The 13,277-nt window shown below is 43.4% G+C and overlaps 2 protein-coding genes across 2 annotated transcripts; one reads left to right on the top strand and one right to left on the bottom strand.

Annotated features, from left to right (window-relative positions):
* The first annotated feature begins 1,721 nt into the window (after positions 1 to 1,721).
* LOC131888299 (uncharacterized) lies at positions 1,722 to 2,518 on the top strand. The gene is made up of 2 exons (XM_059237120.1): positions 1,722 to 2,170; positions 2,307 to 2,518. The coding sequence occupies exons 1-2, from the start codon at positions 1,953 to 1,955 to the stop codon at positions 2,398 to 2,400; spliced, it is 312 nt and encodes a 103-aa protein (XP_059093103.1). The 5' UTR covers positions 1,722 to 1,952; the 3' UTR covers positions 2,401 to 2,518.
* A 788-nt stretch (positions 2,519 to 3,306) lies between these two features.
* LOC131889189 (thioredoxin domain-containing protein 6-like) lies at positions 3,307 to 12,115 on the bottom strand. Its single transcript, XM_059238218.1, has 10 exons — positions 11,651 to 12,115; positions 11,423 to 11,569; positions 10,591 to 10,780; positions 10,107 to 10,244; positions 9,393 to 9,596; positions 9,110 to 9,242; positions 5,031 to 5,117; positions 4,785 to 4,940; positions 4,150 to 4,397; positions 3,307 to 4,060 (listed from the first exon to the last, which is right to left on the bottom strand). Exons 2-10 carry the CDS (start codon positions 11,501 to 11,503, stop codon positions 3,912 to 3,914), a joined length of 1,386 nt encoding a protein of 461 aa, XP_059094201.1. The 5' UTR covers positions 11,504 to 11,569; positions 11,651 to 12,115; the 3' UTR covers positions 3,307 to 3,911.
* Between the last annotated feature and the right edge of the window lie 1,162 nt (positions 12,116 to 13,277).

The following is a 13,277-nucleotide window of genomic DNA, read 5'->3' as shown; positions in this document are numbered from 1 at the left end:
GCAGTGTTTTGCTTGTATTAAGTTGATTCCCATCTTTGGACGTGATTAGCGCCTAATTGTTTACTTTGGAGAAAAGTCAGGGAGGAGAGTCGAACCGGGGACGTCTCTCACTCTCTCGAACTCTGTTAACCACTATTCCTTTTATAGACATAGACGTAGGTTTCACATTTGATGGAATGATCTGAGGTGATGATAGGCCACCTGGGAATGATCATGGCCTAAGATAGAATCAGCATGATGAGTGGCTGGCAAGGGAAATTGGTGGCCTACGTGTACGTATGTTGCCCTAACTACCGGGTGGCTGCAAAAACGTGTCCGATATCTAAGTTGTCACAATGGGCAGAAAACATCCAATTTGCTCGCCCACTTTTCGTTTATGTCTAGCCCATTTCCTCAAAATTTCACCACTGCATCTTTTTCTATATTTCTTTGAAAAAAAAGAGTTAGCCTAGCATTTGGGAAGCTATGCATCATATTTTGGTTAGAAACTATATCTAATCCAAAGACTGCGGGCGTGAATGTCATATCCCTTTTTATTTAATTTGATTTCTAACTGAAGAAAACTTTGAAGGAAGCTGATTGCACTTTCTTTCTTTTTTTGGAATGTTTGGTGACGGCCTTATTATGTGTTGGAATCGACCTAAAGTAGAATGGGCCCAATGAAATCGCGCATTGGCTCAATGCCGTGCCTCAAAATTCATAATAAAATATAATGCCTTTCCCCAGTTCGTTGGGTTTGACTTCCGTTTGATTCAAGTAGTATTGTGAATGAAGCCTGATTTGTATTGGGGTTTACACTTTCAGAAGAACTCTCCTCCACCCACAATAGGAAATTAATCATCCATGTTTCCACAAGCTAGTCAAAACGTCACTTGATCTGGATTTTGAAGTTGTTGTTTACGGAACACGGACTCTAATGACCGGGGGAATGACCAATTAGCGGTGTTGCACTAAGCCAACCCACCCGCCAGCTGGCTTTGTCTGAAGCTCATTAGTCCCGTGGGTATGCCCCACATTCATCTGATTTGAGCCACTTGATCTCATTGGTGGACTTGGTCTCATTGAACTAGTTGAGAGTGCTTTTTCATGGAATCCCTTGGGGGCTCTCCCTCCCTCGCCGCATTGCCAAGTGCTTGCCCGTATAGTACACATGAACAGCTAGCAGATACGATGGATGGATGGTCCATGAAAAAGCGAAAAACCAACGCGCTCAAGGAGAGATTAAGTGTAGATGAATCTTATGGAACAGGGATCTCTGGCTGACTAATGAACACTCAACTTTGACCAGGACTAGAGGCAAGCATACGAGTTCTTAACAAAAAGAAAGGATATGACAAGTTATTCAGCCATAATACCCTCCTACATTTGTAACCATAATAACCATAACCAATAATGCGAAGGATGACAGATTAAAAAAAAAAAGATTGAAATGCATGCAATGGTAAGTTATTGTGAAGTGCAGCAATGAGCTGAAACTACACTACGTGGGCAAATTTTCTCTCGTTTTTGAAATATAAATATTGTCATAACAGGAAATGTTCCACGAGTGATCATTATCGCTTCCCCCTTGCGCCCTGAGGAGCGTTCCTTTTCCATGTGGTGAATCCTGAGCTGTATTATTGGTAGAATGAGTCGCTCTATACATAAATATCTCCTCTATGAGCGGGTAGAAATAAGGTGAACGGTGGTGGGTCGCGGTTTAATTGAGAAATGTTTCCCTGAAATGGGAATTCAATGGGACGGAGGTGGTGCTTAACGAGTCTCAAATTCGTGAAGTGGTATCTGTTGCTCCACTTTGGCCTTTACCCAAAGTCGGCTATTGAGCCAAAGATGCACACGAGTCTGACGGAAACACATGCCAAGTATAAAAGACCCATCGAGCGAGGCAACTCTCACCAGTTCTTCATAACAACCTCAACGACGCACAACCTACCTTTGACACAAATCAAGTTATGAGGTTCATATCAACTTGTGCCGCTGTCCTGATTGCCATGTCTATCGTGAGCATTGTCCGGGAGAGCGACTGTTTGACCCAAGAGGAGCGCTCATTTCTGTCCTCAGAGTTGAGGTCATGGCTGGTGGAGGCCAATCAAGGTCTCATCCAGCCAGAGTACGCCACTTTACCAGCGGATCAATCAGCCTTCGTCAGCCTCTTGGATCGGCGGCTCAGGTACGAAACGAACCTACTTTCATGCGTTCATACGTCCATACGTTCATACGTGCAGGGGACCATTCACCTCCAAGGTGAAGGCTTGGCCAAGCTAAACGATCCGATTGATGGCATGCCATTTTCCTTTTCATTTCAGGAACGATGGCAAGGCTCAAGGGAAAAGCGGCGACAAGTGGAACAACATTGGGATGCACAACCTGTTCCGGTTGGACAAGAGGAGCCGATTGTAGATTATTCGCATTTGTTGTTGTAGAAGCTTAATTTGATCGACTCGATCTGAAATATCTTGCTTAACGATTGGAAATTTGAAGCTCTTCAAGATTGTTGAAATATATAATTAGATTCTACTATCTTCTTTCTATTTGAATACTCTAGTCGCAACTCATAACTAAGAAGCCTTTCAGAATGGTTGCTAAAGTATTTTGTTCAATTGCCAGAAGCAAAGCTGCTCCTAATCCTACTGTACGTATAATTCAGAAGACTTATTAAGCGTTTCTAAACACCAGGAATTATCCCAACAAAACAGATGCATGGGGGCACAGGTTTGAACCAAGAAACACTTAATGAAAGGCCTCCTTGTAGATTTCAAGTTCGCGAGCTATCGAGCAAAGTCAACATCTTTGGATATATTACACTAATCATGTATGTATTGCCTGATGATTTTCCCACTCAAAATATTCCATAGAGTTGTGGTTTGAAGAGAAATTATTTCATAAATGGACCGTGCTTGAAGTCTTGGAACGAATATGGTAACATGTGTAGGGAGTGTGACTGATAAGCTCCAAGGCATTAAAAAGTACAAAAAAAAACAGCTAAACCCATTTACCATGAATTTTACACAGTTATTGATTTACATTTTTCGATTACGAACTCAAAAGCTACCCGGAGACTTGCCTTAGATCTTCCTCAGTTCAAAACTGGATGGCAAACGTCTATCTCTCCCATTTTAGTTTGTGAAAATATTGATAGTTGACTACGTGTGCTTCATATGAATCAATTTCAAGGAGGACCTGGTCAAAAACAAGCCGAGGTTTTTTCTCCAATTGCTTCAATAAGCATTAGTGTATTCCCCTCATAAACTCCCGAGGATGCTTATCTGAGCTTTTTCTTTGGGTCTGCAAATGAAAAAAACGGACTCGTGCATGTGCGTTTTATTTTTCAAATATGATATTGACCCAAGAAGCGCCTCTATTCTTGCCATTAAGGTTCCATTATAGTTTATCTATCTTGCTTCGGTGGATCCAAATTTCTACTTTGTTGACTATGGGACTAGAAACGAGAACAATAACAATGAATAGGCCCAGGTATGATTCATCTTTTCACTAACCTCTGCTATTGTCATTTCCAAATCAACGTTATTAGATTTCTAGATCGCCATTTCTGTTCATACTGAATGGACAAGTTGATAAGAGAAAGAAAATGCATCGGGCCATTTTTTGCGTTCCACTCAACAAGTACTCGTACTTTTGTCCACATGTTATTGGCAATGGTTAGAATCATCCATGTATGACATGATTTATTCAATAATTACATCCGAAGAGTCTCTTTTCGAACGGTTAAAGGAGAAACAGACGGCTTGCCACTGGTTCCTAGAATGCTCTGACTGATAGTAATATGTATGTTGTTGTTGTTGTTGTTGTTGTTGTTGTTGTTGTTGTAAAGGTTTGCTAGTCTGGCCGACCTATTCATTTAAAATGACTTTCAGAAATCCTCCCATGGCTGGGGAGGATTTCTCGTTTTGTCATTCTTTCCCGGGGCTTTTGGGGTTCTTGGATTTGGGCAAAATGTGGGACAGAAATCCCGGGTGACTGGACACGGCCAACGGTTGGAACGGAAGTAGAGCGTCCAAAGAGCCCGAGTTATCCACCAACAAGCCAACAAACGTTCGATCTGGAAAGGGGCATCGTGAAAACTATAGCACGTTCGTAGTTAGGGTTCTCCCTTCGACAGTCTTAAGAGTCATCAATCATTATATATACCTGGGTCAATATTTTCCGTGTCTTCCAGTAGATCCTTGAGCTTTTCAACTCCTTCCAAGGCGGCGTTGTTGGCCTTGGAGTCATCTGCCTTGGAGTCATCTTCCTTGGAGTGGACCTCGTGTAAAATGTCTTTGAGGACCTCCCGGTTTTGAATCTTAAAGTCAACCTTGACCTTCATTGGGATCTTTTCCTTGCGAACCGTGGCCATTACGTCCTCATTTAGTTCGGCCTCAAACACAAACAGAACGCTGTAACGATCAAAATCGACATTCAAAAAACTCATTTGCTAGTTCTAACCACTTTATTCTTTCATTCAACCATATGTGTGTATAATATTATACACACACTCTTATTCGCTTCACGAATTGGCATGACCAAGAGTGGCAGCAAAGATAGATTATTATTAAGAATAAACTATTGGCTATCAAAGACGGTCAAAGACAGGTGGAAAGAGGGGAAAGAAAGGTGCCCAATGCCTGTGCATTCATTAACTTTTTTTACGCCATACCTTGGTAAAGTAATTATATCTTATCTTGGGATTATTTGGGTCTGTATTCTTATATGCTCCTATAAGCCATCCGCTTCCAAATGGATTATGACCATCATTGGGTGTAGAAATGAAGTACTTTCCTTACCCGTCCGGAAAATTGGGATCATAGGCGGTTTTCAGAGACTCGAGGAAGTGCTTGTCCATCAGTTGGAGGAATCCCGAATAGTCGGGACACATGAATCCAATGGAGAACTCCTCCGGGTCAAAATAACGGTGCCTCAAGTTTTCCGAATGCGGAATCCTGAACGAGATATAATACAATAGTTCTTTTGTTTTCTTTATCCTCTGGATTACCAGCATTCTACCTAATAAGGAGAGAGTCCTCCCTTACCCTTTTTTCTTCTCCACTTTGGTTCCGCTCTTGGGACCCAACATGACCTGGATTCGCTTGTGCGCGTTCACCGATTCATCTTTGCACCTAAAAGAACGTCTTCTCGTCTCAATACTCAACCATTCATAATGTATTTGCTTGGAACGAAGATTTATCCTTCTGAGGATGAGAGGTTGGGCGAGTTTTCTACTGAAGCTTTGCGAAGAGAATAAGTCTCTAGTAGGAAAAATTGGTTTTCTTCGTTTTCTTAATTAACCAAAGTTTGATCATGCGATAAAATGGAAAGTTTATATTTTACAATTAACAATACATTTGCTACCAGGTTTTATAATCTCTAATCAGCATATGATTACCAACTGATTTAGTATAATGTGAGAACGATAGCCAAAACAACTTTCATGCCAGTCTCGATGCACAGCCTGGTCCATTACAACTGAGACTAGGTTTCGAAGACTTTTTTTTGCCCTTTCATTTCAAATTTTGCACCTTTTTAGCCATTCAAACATGACAACTAATTAGTTGGCGACAAATCTTAAAAGTACGACAAATTTGGTAAAGTGACTCTTCAGGCCCCAAATTGTCAAGTGAATGAGAGAACCGAGACTTTATTACTACGACGTCCCATGCCTGGAAGTCGGCCACGACCTTGGCCAGGACATTCAAGTCCACTTTCAGCCGAGCCATTGTCTTTTGCACCATTAGATCTTTCCACGAGACCGATAAGACATCAAGGCAGGTCCAGACTTGCCAGAGGCCCGTTTGAGCTGCCGCCATGAAGAAGAGGAACTCGGAGAAGATATGGGGGAACGAATAAAGACGAATCCGGCAGATGCCAAAGGAAGAGTTTGTGATCAGGTCTACCATGATGAGGTTGGTAAAAACGGACTTGGGGGATGGTCCCTCAGCAGAAGAGATGGTGACAAATCTTGTCAGAGGCCACCAAAGGGAAGCACAGCATCCGTTAGAAGAAAACTCTTTAACGTCTTGTCCACGACAGCCAACTCCTTGTGCTTTGGAGTGCTGAGAAGGTATTCACCATTCAGGCCAAGCACAATAGCCAAATCAATGAGTTCTTGGCCAAGGACAAGACCTGCAGCTATATAGACCGTCAGACAGCTTTCAGGAGGCAAAAGCCTCCCTTGGTTATGGTTTAGGCTGGGTCTTCACAGGTGGAAAGAGCCCCCCCCCCTAATCTTCATGGAAGATGGCGTGAAAATTGACCAGACATGTCTCAGAGGAGGGGGTACCATGGATGCCAAACGAGTACCCAAAGGGTGTTGTCACATTCAAGCAAGATGGCGCCCCCTCTAACGGCAAGCTTGGTCCAGATTTTTTGCAAGGACATGATTCCTGATATCTGGCTCAAAGACCTTTGGCCGCCCTCCTTGCCAGACTTGATCCCTATGGACTTTCGACTATAGTACATTCTGGAGAGGAGGGCGTTTCACAAATTATGGCCATCAGTGAACGTCCTCAAGACGAAACTGGTTGAGGCATGAGCTTCCCTAGGCTTTCCCAATCTGGACGCCCATGAAAGTAGAGATAAAAAAGTACATAGAAGTTTTAAAACATATATTGCAGGCATGAACCATTTAAGCTATTGGGAAAGCCTTCATTCAATCCTTAGAATTACATAGTATTCAGCGTGGTCCGTCCACCAGCCAGGGGTGTAAGGTCCTGACTTATTGAATTCCCATGGTGAACGGAAGCATGGAACTCTTGACCCAAGCACTAGATAAAAATACCTTGTTAGCTCTCAAAGATGGAGAGCACCTAGTACAGGGGCTTAAATTTCTTAGACCTATCTTAAGGCCTCCGGTTATAACCCTAATCAGGGCATACGAGCAATAGTTCGAGCTTCCTTTATAATAAGGGCCTCAAACAATCATCAATTGATTGACTAAGGATACAAATCACTTGCTACCCCTACTCCCTACGGTTACAGATCAATTTCGGTCGTCTGGAAAATCTAGGCTACTCTTCAAGGCAAACTGTACAGTTCAATCTACTTTATTTATCACAAACCCACCGCCTATCAGCTGTCTTGCTCCGGTAAGAAAAGTGGGGGAATTGTTGGGCCAATGGGAAAGGGGATATTCACATATGAAACAACGGGTTAATCATTACTGCTCGATGAGTGGCGAGATGGTTCAATGGAGATCCTCGGATGACGTCCACTCGACGGGATTGAAGGTCCACTAACAGAGTGACGAAGTGCTGCACTCAGACTCAGCACTTCCCCAGGTCCTCTTGCTCTTCTGCACGGCTTCCTGGGTTTCCTACTCCCATATGATGACGATCTCTGTCCTTAGAAACAGTTCCCACTTCTTGGCACCACAATAATGACAACGTCCCAGCACTTTGTAAAGGCAGGTGGTTCCTCCTCGGAGAGGTTCAAAAACTGACTTCTCTCCTCGAGAACCAAAATGTGACTCTTTCCTCGTTGAAGGGTGATGCGTGACTGTGTTTTTGGTTAAATTTCCCGTGCCACGTTGACTTCCGCCTCCTCCTCATGGAGGCTAAATGGGTTGTTGCAGTAGCTGATGGTTGAATGTGTCAGCTTTCCTGTATGCCATGGGATTGTGGAGCATCAATTTCAAAGTGGTCCAAGAAGAGTTCGGTCGTCTTTCGTGGTCAAGGGCCGGCGTTTTGGTGACAACAATTATTGGGGATGAGATTTCTTATCAAGATTCTTGTTCAAGTTCCTTTGGAGTGTCTCCAAATTTCACAACCTTCCAAGAACTGGTCTTTCAGCAATGAAGGGCTGGAGGTAACTTATGATGGATTACGACGTTTCAGCGAGCATTGGGTTGCCATTTGGTTGACATCTCACCGCCAAACACTGTGCACGTTGGGAAATCCATCAATTTTGTAGTTTTCACAAGATCTTCATATACATTTTCTCTAAACATTTTGATAAATACCGTTCCGTGAACTATCATTCATCCTGTACATCATTTGTCCATATCATATCAGGATGATGTACTCGATTGTGCACGGAACACAGCGTAAGTACGAACGCTACCTAATCCTGCATGTTTTTAAATGTCCCAATGCACTTTGTCCTAGCCCGGGAATGAAATATAACTTAAGTGATGGAGACATGTGAAATCAGATTTAATTTCAACCCATCAGATAAAAAGTTGGTGAAGACCTTAAAATCCTGTTTTGTACTAAACCGAGCACCAACCCTTTATAATCTGCTACCATGCTCACTTCGACGATTATGTTTACTAGATGATACATTGTTAGTTTTAAGCGACATTTAGATTATTTTTTTATCAACAATCCCAGACCAGCCTTTCGTTCCAGTATAGAGGAAGCAACTCCTGGAGAGTGCAATGAGAGCTAGCCCGGCGGACTAGTTTTCAGAGCGAATGAATATTAGCTGACCGGCTGCTAGGGTATAGTTTCTGATTGTAGAGGAGCTGATTTCCATCAGCTAGAGTTGCACTATCCACTGGTTACCGATTCAGCTGCTGTATAAATCCACAACAAACTCGATTTTTACTCTTCTATGTTACATCTTGATTGGTTCACGGGTGATCTAGAGCGGCAAATTCGAACACATTATGTGACCAAATCTTTGATCAATTATGACTTACGGGGAACTCATACGATAATGCGATACCACATGAGGCATCTGTTATCGCCGCCTTTGCTCTTACGAGATTTCGGACTGTGATTAAAGCCAAAGGTAATTATTATGTTGAACTTGAAGTCAATTTTTCTGTTCACCAACCTGAGGCGACATAGTAAAGCCCATTGAAACTCCCTATACCAACTATATCAGCGTATGCATTTCAATATACCAGCCTCGATTGCAGTGGACCAGGCTGTTGGTTGGACTTTTTCGTTTTGTGTCATGGGGGTAGGGAAATTGATTTAGGATTTAATCCATCTCGAATTAAAAACACTTCGATAACTTAGAAAAAGTGCTTGCCTAATATGAATCAAAAGTTAACTGTTGCCTCAAATGTCCATCTGTTATGCGAAGAAAATCCAAAACGTTTCCAGACAATCACTTGAGGGAAATCCCCTAACGGATTAGATTTTTGTCATTTATTTGGTAACAATACCTGAGAAGCAGGATCTTGCAATTGGTTCCAATCAAGGGCGACAACTGTTGAGCTGGAATATCACTCCCCGAGGCGAACATTTGCACGTCCTCCTGGCTCAAAGTAGACTCTTTTTGTCGCATAATCATCATTTCTAGAGGGCACAATCATCATCAAAAATATCATGAACGTTCTTCGCCTTCTCTTTGTAGAGCTACGAAATGGTCTCGTTCCTTAAGCCGGACGGACTGCCGTACAATAGAACCCATAAAGTACTTCATAGGTATAGCAGGCACTTGTTTACCTTTGTCCTCGAGGAATTTGGTGATGTCCTCCATGGTCTTTGACCCCATGTCTTTGATGTACTCCTCGATCAAGAGCAAAGCAAAGTTCTTGTTGGAATCGTTGGTGGGGGAATTCCGGGAGGTTTTGATTTCTTTCAGGCATTGAAACATCTGTCCGTCCATTTGAACGCTGGCGTTGTTGTCGCTTTGGGTGAAGGATTTCTCTGCCAAGAAATAAAAACCCATATGGTTTACGTAGCCATAATGCCTACCCTAAAACGTATATTTACTTTCATTAGCACTGATTACCCTTGATTTGAATGGTGGAGGACGCTTTGGTCTATCAAAGGTCAAAATTTGTATCTTGGACTTTGGTGGGAAAAGTGACTTTGAGAAATGATTCTTATAGTGCTTGACTTCAGCATACGTTTGTTCAGACTTTGATCAAATGATTTGCCAACAAGAACTCTATTACATGCACATCCATGCCCGCTGGCCTTCAGTTGTTACAAAACTAAGCTATATACACCTTCCCCTTAAGAAGCTTGGCAAATCGAAGCTCGATTAAGTAATGAAAATATGTACTTGATATCGAAAACAGCCGAGAACGAGAGAAGGTAGCTCGTTCTTTGGATTCTCCATTCGTGTACACGTGGTACTACTGATGACGGAAAAGGAAACCCCTTAAGTTCTAGCTGGGTCCCAAGGCAACCATATTCTCAATTGAACCTTACTTGGAACACAATCCTCGAGAGCGATGACTTGTGGTTGGGCCTCTCCGTTCATGACTTGTTTCAAGCGATCCATCTCGCGTTGAATCATCCGGCCCAATAAGGGGGCGTTGGCCCCATGGACCACGCCAGTGGGCTCACCTACGGTACGTACACCAAAGGACGAGATCATTTGAGTTGGCGGCCGACAACTTTCTCGATCTGTCAAGGCTCGAGGGGACTGAAGTACTAGTAGGTCCTCAGTTCTGTCTTCAGACAAACTAGACCCGACACTAAAAGGTCACTCGAGCTATCAATCACAAACTTGGTTCAAACTGTCACATCTTAAAATAACGAATGGCTCGCGAAAGACGGCCAAACAACCAAGCGAGACAAGTCAGCCGTCAACATAAAAAAGTCTACGTGGGATGGGCAGAATATAGTACACGTGAATGATTTTTTTATTCAATGCACAAAATGGTGCTATGGCGTGGTGGCATGGTCATACCTGAGGAAATGAACAACCAGATGGGTTTGCAATGGCCTCTGAAAATGGCCAATTGTGGGATGGCATCGGCCTTGGCCATGGCATAGGACAAAAGGTCATTATTCACCTCCAGCTTCATTTTCTTCAAGAAGTTGGTCATGGCATTACAAGGGCCACTCCAATCGGAATACACGTCCACCACAGTCAGGCCCTGAAACAATTGCCATCCAATCAGATGATAAATAAGAATTAGCTAAAGAACGAAATGAGCTCTATTTTCCGTTGACACATTTTGATTAGGAAACGTCGAGCAATCACTGCCTAGAGTAGTACAAAAAGAGGGCGTGTCTCAAAAATCAGTTTCTAAGGCAAAGACAGAAGGTCGAACATTTTAGAAAAGCGGTGCAGGCACTGTGAAACGATTTCATACTAAAAATGGTACTAGAGGCATGTTTGTAAATCCCTTCTTTAGAAATAACAATTCTTGCCCAACATTGAAAACACATTTCGATACCTCGCAGGTTAATAAAACAATTTCTTGTAGGAAGAAACCGCGTATAAAAACCATATCAAAACCATTTATGTTTCTAGGTCATGTTTGAATTCCTAAGAGTAGCTAAAACCCAGCTTATTCTAAGAAAGATCCCAGACTAGCCTTGTGAATGCAGAATTGATCCATTTATTGCCATCGAGGATTTAGGGACTTGGTTGGGCTCAAGGTTCGAGGAGTACATTGGCTGAAGACAAGTATGGGCATTCCGAACGACTACTCAACATGATGCATGGCTAAACAATTCAAGCGATGAAAAGCAATGAATGGTCAAAAAGCGCATTTTCTATCTAGGTTTCTCACCTCTCGCTCGCACATGGCCTTCCAATCCTCCTCGGTATTGACTTCCGAAAGCACTGAATATTCCCCTTTCTTTTTGGCCATCACTTCTCACGCCCTATTCAAACGCGTTCGTTTGAAGGGAGATGTTTCAATCCCGATTGGAAACCACTGGAAACAAGAAGCATGTACTTCTGCTTGCACAACTTCTACTACTACTACTACTACTCCTAAGTACTATATCAACCAGACCCAGCATGCCCACGTTCGCAACACTTCGCACCCAAGGCCCTCAAACGGATCAATGAGCCATCATGTCGCACTTGTGACATGAGCCAGAACGAGAGGGACACCACTCTCGTTTGCAAAGGTCCAATCCAGCTTGGTCAATCAGAGGGAAATTAGACAAGCGACCAACTCTTATGCACTCATCAAAGGAGGTCAATTCCAGGGCGCAAAGTACACAAAGCAAAGTCCTCTGGGATGTCACAAATTCCACTGGAATGAACCCAACTGATCCGTACGTTCAAGAGCTGGTTCTGTTTGAATTCATGCCAAACACACAAACCATATTGGTAGGAGAGTTCGGCGGGAGCGCCTGTCAAGGTTGGGATTGACTCTCACTCACTCACTCGCTCACTCGCCCTTCTTTTGTTCCAATTGGATGGGGAGCAACCGGGGCAATAACGTCACACATTTCCACTAGGTCCTACACAACTTCATACAATCGTGTTCAGTTTCCGTACCGAATTCATTTAGGGATGAGCATTTGACATGTGCATCGTTCCTTGCATTGAAAAGGTATTGTTATCGACCCATTAATCCCTATTTGATACCGAGTTATTCAATGCCATACCTCATTACAAAGGGTACCAAGTTCTTATTCCCTACTGTTCCTTGTTCCAAGCACGAAAAGTGGCCCAGGGAGCTGGCCTGCCCAACCTGTTCCGAGCATTCGCCTACCTGGTTTCGATTTTCTTGTCAAAAGTTCTCCCGGTCACGAGAGTGGAACCAACGCACCAAAAGAGACGAGAGGGAACAGCAACATCCAGGGGTTTTGGTCCCAACACTCACTTTGCCAGCTGAGTGAGGGCCCTAATGGAACACGATGGTGGCTCTTTCCAGTTCCTGCGGCACCCTCGACAGATTGGTTGGCGGCCTCAAGGATCCAACAGGGGAACCCTTTTCCTTTTGAAGCCCAACGGGCTGACTATTCAGACCCACTCACCTGCATTGCCAATATTCTTCAGGGATTGCAACCACGACTAAAATCTCCCTAGGGTAGTGTCCCCAGGTCCAGCATGTTATTGTCACCGTGTCGTCGGGTGTTGCTTTTGTTTCGCAGGCTTATGGTTGTCGTTCTTGGAGTGGTGGGCGGTAAAAAAAACCTTTAATGCAACAATTGTTCCGAAAAGTTCCAGTCAGTCGTGAAGTAATTTCTCTCGCCGCGTGTCCTTGAGTCCAGACCAGCATCGCCGACCCTTGTCCGTGACAGACATGACAGAGAGGGCGAGAAAAATAGTGCCGAAGAAACAAAAGTTACACAAACATAGTAAATCCCGATATGTTTTTTTCTGAGGCATAATGATAATGGCGACATTCCTACTTTGTCCGAGCTCTTTCAGAAGGTCCGTGAAAGTGAGGAATGCATTCGTGGCATACTTTGCAATGCAATGCAGTGCAATTCAATAGGGGTTTTAAAGAATGGCCAATGGTTGAATACACAGACGACGAGAGCATTGACAGGGAGGCCAAGGCCAAAGGGACGTTGAAGTCGTACTCACGTGGAGGGGATGGCTCTTTGAGATCTATTTTGCCAATAGTATACGAGCACATTTGAACTTTGCCGTATTTAAATTTGGACCTATCGGCAAAATGC

This window comes from Tigriopus californicus, chromosome 10 (genome assembly GCF_007210705.1).
Source record: "Tigriopus californicus strain San Diego chromosome 10, Tcal_SD_v2.1, whole genome shotgun sequence".
Taxonomy (NCBI): Eukaryota; Metazoa; Arthropoda; class Copepoda; order Harpacticoida; family Harpacticidae; genus Tigriopus; species Tigriopus californicus.
Note: the sequence above shows the minus strand (reverse complement) of the source record. Positions and strands in the feature narration are given on the sequence as shown.

What these genes read in the sequence shown, in the direction of transcription:
- LOC131888299 (XM_059237120.1), top strand. Translation starts at nt 1,953, where the DNA reads ATGAGGTTCATATCAACTTGTGCCGCTGTCCTGATTGCCATGTCTATC. An exon ending in CTCTTGGATCGGCGGCTCAG is followed by an intron (nt 2,171 to 2,306) that starts GTACGAAACGAA and finishes TTTTCATTTCAG; the next exon opens with GAACGATGGCAAGGCTCAAG.
- LOC131889189 (XM_059238218.1), bottom strand. Translation starts at nt 11,503, where the DNA reads ATGGCCAAAAAGAAAGGGGAATATTCAGTGCTTTCGGAAGTCAATACC. An exon ending in TGCAAGATCCTGCTTCTCAG is followed by an intron (nt 5,118 to 9,109) that starts GTATTGTTACCA and finishes ACGTTCTTTTAG; the next exon opens with GTGCAAAGATGAATCGGTGA. An exon ending in CACGGAAAATATTGACCCAG is followed by an intron (nt 4,061 to 4,149) that starts GTATATATAATG and finishes GCCCCTTTCCAG; the next exon opens with ATCGAACGTTTGTTGGCTTG.